General features: G+C 38.7%; 1 protein-coding gene across 1 annotated transcript in view; it reads right to left on the reverse strand.

Moving 5' to 3' along the window:
• LOC142121503 (uncharacterized) overlaps positions 1–2,904 on the reverse strand; it is a 29,597-nt gene extending 26,693 nt beyond the window's left edge. Inside the window, exons 1-2 of the mRNA XM_075194194.1 lie at positions 2,651–2,904; positions 1,583–1,708 (exon numbers count right to left, since the gene is read on the reverse strand). Coding sequence (XP_075050295.1) covers positions 1,583–1,708; positions 2,651–2,699 — 175 coding nt within the window. The 5' untranslated portion in view covers positions 2,700–2,904. The remainder of the gene's footprint in view (positions 1–1,582; positions 1,709–2,650) is intronic.
• Positions 2,905–8,326: the final 5,422 nt, after the last annotated feature.

The raw sequence follows: 8,326 nt of genomic DNA on the forward strand, positions 1-8,326 counted from the left end.
TGGTCTACTACAACCCAAAATTGTAATATATAAGTCCTATCCTGACATTCCACCTATAACAATTTAACATCAGGATGATTGTTAAGAACGTACCATAAAATGTAACCAAACCAGGAACAATATATTTTTAGGTACTGCATTGAAAGGTGATTGGTTCTGTGTTCTATAAAAGGATAACTCCATACAACTGAAAAATGTGGTTATGAGTCGAGTTCAGGGATAGATAGATAGATATATATAAGAAAAAAAATTGTACTTGACATGATGCGCCTCACCAGGGTTTCTGATGGCTGCAAAGTCCTTATCGCTCGGTCTGTTTGACACATTCACCCAAGTTGAAAGTGAACAGAAGGTGGTCAACTGCTTGAAACAGGTTGAGCAGTAAGGGTATGGTGCGGAAAGCAACCTTTACGAACACCGGTCCAGACAAGGGGTGTATCCCTGGTACGTTCATTGAACGCCACCCAAAACTACACTTTGTTTTGGCTGGTTTTGTCATTCAAATGGCAAAACAACTCTGTTAAGTCAGAAAATCATTGGTCATTGCACGCTACCATATTGGAATATAAATCTGTGCCACATAACATATGTAATGGATAACAACAATTTGTACTACAGTAGACTCTACGTTTATTAGGCCTTGGGCACTGGGGCTTTTTTATTTTATTTTAAAAAGCCCGTCTACTCACAAAGTTATTTATTATGGCTTAAAAAAAAAAAATGGATAAGTATGTAAGCTTTCACATTTCTTTTACTCTAAGCATATATAGCAACTGATATAACTCACTAGAATACATGAGTTGCAGGAATCCTTGTACAAACAGCTGTAAAATATATTCTTATCTCCAACAAACTCGGACCTCAACAATCATCAAAATAAGCATCTTTCACTTTGGTGGTCATGTCAGGATAATCCTTATCCATACAAAAGTGCGATGAAGACTAGATACCTCCCATTTGTTCATGCAAACAATACTTACATCTTCTCTCCTTCAAATTCACCTCAGTTAGACATTACAGTGCAACTGCTAAAAATGGCCACACCTCAACCCCTCTCCCCTGTAATATCCTGTCGCAGATGGAATCACCTCCTAAAACAAGGCTTTGTTGTCCTTTGTCTCATAACAAAACAAAAAAAAAAATACATACGCTGACAAACAAACTATACCAAAAGATAATAACTGTGTTATTAACAATAAAAATGGCTTATTTTGTTTCTGTCATAAAACTATTCATGTTTATTATAAGCAACAAGGCACGGCCCCTTTGTAAAATCTAAAAATAGTTCAGTTACCTGTATAGAAGAGCTTGTTTTTTTTATAGGGTTACATTACAACTTGCTGACCATTCTTATATTTTACAGAAGGGGTGCATTCTACTATATATGTTAATCATTCGATACTTTAAACCATATGAACAGATGCTTCTTAAATGGAGTTTTAAAATAAGGGTTGTGAGTTTGTGACTTTGCATTATAATTATAACTCACTTTTAAGTATGTTTTGCCCACAATAACGGAGCGGAGACTGGTAGCCAGCACGGTAGAATCAGTTTCAGTGTGTTGTGTTGTGTCTAGACTTACCATTGTTGGAATAAGTTCCAGGAGAGCAAGCGGTGCATTCAGTGATGTTTATGGAGCTGCAGTTGACATCGGGGATAGATGTTAAGGGGATATTAGTAGTGGACAGCTGACTACCAACCAGACATGCTGCAAGTAATCAGTAGAACAAGGCAATTAGAAGAATTCTGCATCCAGTGGCTCAGTAAAGTAACTCATACTGGTCATAAAGGGATTTGTTATCTCAAAGTAAGAAACAAATAACTTTTACAAGAGCAATTAGCAGCATATACATAAAGGGAGACATGGAATTAGTGTTTTGACTATGTTTATTGCCAAAACAAAACCATAAAAATGTGGCAGAATATTGCAATCACAACAGTGTTTATTTCATGGCTACAAAAATATACTTTAGCAAACAACATGAGCCAGCATAAATGAACATTGTTTGAAAGTAGATATTAAAAAGGGTTTGTTTAAAGACAATAATTGATAACCCAAGCTGTAGTTACAAGCAGTTCCTGTAATGGAAATGTAGATAAAGCATATTTATTATACAATTCATTTGGAGCAACAACAACCAACATTACTCATAGGATTAAAAAAAAAAATTGAACTAAATCATAGAGAGCAGACATTTGCTGGCATTGCCCATCTTGCATTTCACAGCTAAAAGCTAATTCCTGATCAGTTGCTATGGGCTACTGAACATTTGAGGAATGTTATATATAAACCCACTCCCTCCAATTTCAGTATAATGTACAATAGGTAAAAGTAGCATACAATATATTAGCATATGCATAGTAGACATACATATAATATATATATATATATATATATATATATATATATATATATAAATAAAATAAATAAATAAAAACAGCCACTTCACTGGCATGTTTGCCAAAATAACAAAGATACCAGGCTGAAATATCAGTCTCAGTAAGGAGAGATAGATAGATATATATATATATATATATATATATATATATTTATTTTTTTTGCACAATAATGATTTGCAATAAACAAAACTGCGTCTGCTGATTGAATGGACAAGCCTGTTGCTAGCTTGGAAGCTAGACCATAACTCACCTATGAGGCAGACACCACTGACACCCCACCAGAGTCTGCGGGAACTCATGTTCACAGAGACATGTCCTTAGCCGGCACACCGATCTTTATACAACAAACATCAAGACAATCCCAGCTAGCACACACTCCAAACTTCCTGCTTCTCTGCCTGCAACTTCTCTGCTTCTGAATCTGAGTCATCACCTGACTCACATCATGTGCTTGACTCAATCTCAGCCGGACTGGAAAACTGTCACTTAGTTCCCTCCCTAATAGTATTTACCAATATCTGTGTTCTTATCTGTGTTTATCTATCTTAAAATCAGATATGGGTGTTGGAAAAAGTCCCATTATAGTTTTACTTTCAATTTCACTGATACATTTTGTTTTGTCAGCTCTGCTATGTAAAACCACATTTGGCAGCAGTTTAAAAATTAGTTTCAGGGACACTTTGCTGATGAGCATCCACGCAGGTTACACATGATATTGTCTGTACAGTACTTGGGGCATTACAAGCCCCATCATGTCAGGTTTACTGAATGTGATAGTAGAGTACTTTTTGCATTTTAAGTATGACAACAAAAAAAGGAATTTTTATTGTGCAGTTTGCAAATATTAAAAAAAAAAAAATAAGGGCATTTTAAAAACCAAAATGTGTCCGGGACACATCTTTAAATCTTTGCACTGTCCCTGGGAATTAGGGACCATGAAAAACTTTGCGCCCCCCTAATAGAAATGCTGCATTATCCTGGAAGGGAACTTCTAAGAGGCCAACTATTATTATTATTATTATCGTTTATTTTGTACAGCACCACAAAAATCTGCAGCACCATACAGTGGGGAAGTAGAGCATATTACAAGGGCAAAGCAGGCAAAATACAGGGCATGCCAGAAGCTTAAATGCAAGGATAGCCGAGAAACTGATCATAATATTGTATATAATGCAACACTTCTGAAGTTTTTGTAATTACTGTATGGCTGGCGTTACTACATGAAATAGGGTCATTTTAACCCAGATTCTTCATCCTTCCCAACTAGTATAGCTGTGGGTTCTATAGCCAGGGATCTTGTGTGTGCTGTATCCACACATGACAATGTATAAAACGGATGATTCCCCAGGCAAGACTGCCTGGAGAATTTTGATTAAAAATTAGTGTTATTCAGGGTTATCAGACAGAAGCTGTTTTTTTACAAGCCACATCCTTGTCTGTGTTACTACCAGGCAAAGTATGGGGCACATATTGCCCTCCAAACTCACCAGATTGGTGACCTGGGTAGTGAGCACTCCCTGATTACCATTATGTTCCATAAGGTACAGCCTGTTTTTCTTGAGACTTCTGCTAAAGATTCTAGTAATTCCTCCATATCTAAGTTGTTCCAGAGGGAAGATAACAGACTGTGGAGCACATATACGTGAATGAATTGTGATATAAGTTATAGGTAAGGAAGGAGAGCAAGCAGTTTATTTCCAAGTGCCCAGATTTTTCAGCCTACCACCATTGGAGCTTACAGTCTAAATTCTCTAACACACACACACACACACAGACTAGGGTCAATTTGTCAGCAGCCAGTTAACCTACCAGTATGTTTTTGGAGTGTGAGAGGAAACCAGAGCACCCAGAGGAAACCCACGCAAACACGGGGAGAACATACAAACTCCCCACAGATAAGGCCATTGTTGGGAATCGAACTCATGACCCCAGTGCTGTAAGGCAGAAGTGCTAACCACTTAGCCACCGTGCTGCCCATATAGCATTTACATGGACTACTGGATGAGAGACGTTATCCATAGCCTCTGTTAAACAAATAACAAAAAACGTTTCGTTTGTTATGGTATAGAGTAAATTTAGCTAGCATGACGTAATAACAAAATAACAGTAATAATAATACTAATTGTAAAATTGTAGAGTTAGTAACTGGTGACACTTCCTTTTAGCAGTAATGTCTTCAGTCCAATGTTTCCTGTTGATGAATCCTATACATCAGTTTGGAGAGATGATGCCTCCTTACAGCTTAATCTCAGTGGTTGTGTAGGTTGGCTGACATGGATTCCTGGGGGTACATTTACTAAACTGCGGGTTTGAAAATGTGGAGATGTTGCCCATAGCAACCAATCAGATTCTAGCTGTCATTGTGTAGAATGTACTAAATAAATGATAACTAGAATCTGATTGGTTGCTATAGGCAACATCTCCACTTTTTCAAACCCACAGTTTAGTAAATAATCCCCCTTAGTTTCAGGACATGGCACAGCATATCAGAGTGGTTAATGTCAGGACGTGTATGTGTAGAGTTATTTGTCATACTGAATAACACATTCTCTTTTATGTTTCAATAAATTTCAGAATCTTTTGTTCCTTATTGTGAGTCATCTAAGCCTTGAGACTGAAAAGCAGCCCCAAGACATAATACATCCACCACCACTCACCACATTGTGATATAGCTCTTTTCTTAGGATACTGTGTTTAATTTTCTCCAAATAACAGTTCCCATTTATACATTTTGTTTAATTTCTCAGCAGAACATTATTCCAAGTTGCCTGTGGGTTCTTATATGGTATCCTGTTATGTACACCAGTCTTGTTCTTATGGTGGACTAATTAACACTGACAATACAAGAAAAGCCTCAGATCTTTAGCCGTTACGCTGTGGTTCTTTGTAATCTTTCGTAGTGTTGTACATCTTATCTGCCTGACTCTGGGCTGATGGACGCCAGTTTTATTGAGCAATAATTTTGTAGCTCTCTCCAGCTTTGTACGCATGCTCTCTTCAATTGGAACAATTGACTTAAATTTCCACCATTCACAGAGCTGAGTATGCTGGAGGTGTATATATTTTCTCTTACAGACAGTGAATGTTGGATCATAGACATACAAATTCATTATGTGTTATTTGTTTAATAACATTCTCTTTATAATAAAAAAACTATATAATATTTTAGACAAATGTAATGCACGTTGACAAACTTTCCCTAAACTGTATGGATTATAGGTAGGGGCAGATTCAGTATCTAATCTGCCTTATATGACTTTCTCTCCTAGCCTCTAGTATTAAAGCAGTAACCCTTGTTTTCTTCAAATAACAAATTTAACTACCTTTTAAGCATGCACCTTTTTTTTTAGCTGACACTCTACAAATCATTATCTTCTTTCCAAAGCCCCTTATGTAAGTATGGCTGCCAGCCACACACACAGACTTGTAGCACTCAACAAGTCATGTGATGGCCGAGGGGGGGGGGGGGGGGGGATTTTACAGTGCACAGGGCAAGCAGAGCTTAGAGGGGTGTTCCAAAGCCTCTCTGTTACTAAATCATATGTCGTGTGACTGTGGTTGCCATGGTAGTCACATGACACTGTGAGAACCCTGCCCATTTATAAATCATTAATAGCATCCTGAAGAAACAAACCAAGGAAAATGGTAATTTTTGTTTTAAAATTACCATTTTTAGTTTCCATAAACTGGCATATAGATATAAATGATCTTTATCCCACATTATTCTTAGCCCTTATATAACTCTGTATACCTATTCGCTTACACCTCTGCTGACACCAGGTGAAACGAGGAGTTCTGGTCTGCACTACAAACCTTCACCTTCACCAGGAAATCTTGTCTTTGCATGTGAGTACGGAATCAAGCGCGTTACTGTGGTTATGCTGCATTCAGTGTGGCGTTCCCCAATCTGCTCACCTCCCCCCAAGAAAGGGACATTTTTTTGCCACACAGGTGCTGCCATGTGCACTAAACTCTGCGTTTACCTGTGAACACAGGTGCTTAGAAATAGGTGCATAAATCTGCAAATAGTAATAGTGTCAACCTTATTATATGTGTTAGGAATCCCTCCAGCCGGCACAACACAACCTGGAGTCTACTCTGCCAATCAGGTGTTCACTGGAGCCCCTGATGGTGGGGACAGACTGGGCTGCAGACTGACAGAGGGTGGTGAAGTGTGTACCGGCTGGGGAGAACCCAGGCCAGCGGAGTGAGGTCCACGCAGAGGTCAAGGCCCGGCAGCAAGTTACAATTCCAGTTAACAAGCCGGGGTCAAGGGTCACAGGCAAACAGGAGAAACGGTAAACAGGCCAAAGGTCAGGGTCACGGGATACACGAGCGAAGTCCAAATCCAAGCCAAGGGTCATACACGAGAGTTCAGCAGAATACAATACACAGGAACAGGAACAAGCAGGTCAGCAGACTGGGAGTCAGAAGCTATAACCGGCAATGAGGTAGCAGACCTCATTGCCTTAAATACTGACCCCAACCAATCAGAGCCTAGCTCTGCAAGAATACAGCCCATTGTATTAATTAGCCCGCAGGCTATCTAGATGCGCACGCGCCCAGCAGTTCCCCTTGCTGGGACGCGGCGCCCTCACACTCAGCGTCCTGACCGTTGCCTAGGCAACGGCCGGGCCGAGCCCCCGGAAGTGATGTCCCGGTTGTCATAGCGGCGGCCGGGACGGAGGTAAGGGAGTCGCGGCGGCTGGGCACCGCCGCGGCTCGTAACAATATGTGTCTGTTTTCCTCTTCTACCACGACTATAAGCTCTTCAGGACAGCAACCTATAACCAGCTGTATCATGTGGTCTTAGCAACTGTTGTATTCTACTATATTTATTCAAGCTCCTACATTTATATGCAATTATTATTATTATCTATACCCTTACGGCACTATATCAGCATACATTAAATCAAACATACATGAAGTATATGCTGTAAATAATAAAACAAATACCTCATTATTAATGTAGGTGATATAGATATAATTTCAAGAAATGGACCAAGGAAAGAGACAACTAGATAATTAGTGTCTATAACAATGGACACAATGAAGTCATTGCACTTTTGTTTTATATGAAAGGTGATTGCTTAAACTACTGGTCACTTAAATGTCTTCTGATGTATAATGACAGTTATTATCCCAAAATACAGGTCTTTTGTATTTGTTCATGAGGTATAAGATATAATGAGAGTTTACACCCATTGAACCACAATGATTAGTAGCAGCAATAAGGATGGAATGCTGAGAAGTCCTCTCATGTCTGTTCAGTTGATACAATGAAACAATTATTAAATATTTCTTTAAGACAAGTTGCCTTATTTATAAGATTTAATAACAATATCCATAAAAATGTAAAGGTTCCAGGAACTGAGGCTATTTTAGTTACAGTTTGACTATGGGGAATATTTGGATGTTACAGAAGACAATAGCTTATATTTGTAATACAGAACAGAATTTTGTTTGTTTTGAAATGGTCATTATTTTATTTTTAATTTTACTTTCAAACAAACGGCCATAGAAAATAAGAAAGCGCAACACAAGCGGAAAAGTTCAGTAAACATAGAATGAGACAATGTTGCTCAGGACATAGTGAATGTAGCTTAATGGCTACGGTAGCATCACACGTGATAGACATTTAAAAGACAGGTAAATAAATAAGCACATCCCTGACTTTGTGGTGGTGAAGTTCTGTGAGTATGTATGTAGTATGTATAGGTTAAGAATAGAAAAGAAGGGAAAGGAGAAAATAAGAAGAGAGGGGATAGGGGTGTGTAAGGGAGTACAGGCGGTAGGGATCCCACACCTTGTGGAAGTTTGTCTAGAGATTTGTCAATGTGCATCCGGAGGGCTCAGAGAATAAGTTTGGCAGGTGGCAGCTCAAGGGACGGTCCTGTCTTTGACAACAAGTGACTTTATTGTGTTC

The sequence above is a fragment of the Mixophyes fleayi genome, chromosome 1 (genome assembly GCF_038048845.1).
Source record: "Mixophyes fleayi isolate aMixFle1 chromosome 1, aMixFle1.hap1, whole genome shotgun sequence".
Lineage (NCBI taxonomy): Eukaryota > Metazoa > Chordata > Amphibia > Anura > Limnodynastidae > Mixophyes > Mixophyes fleayi.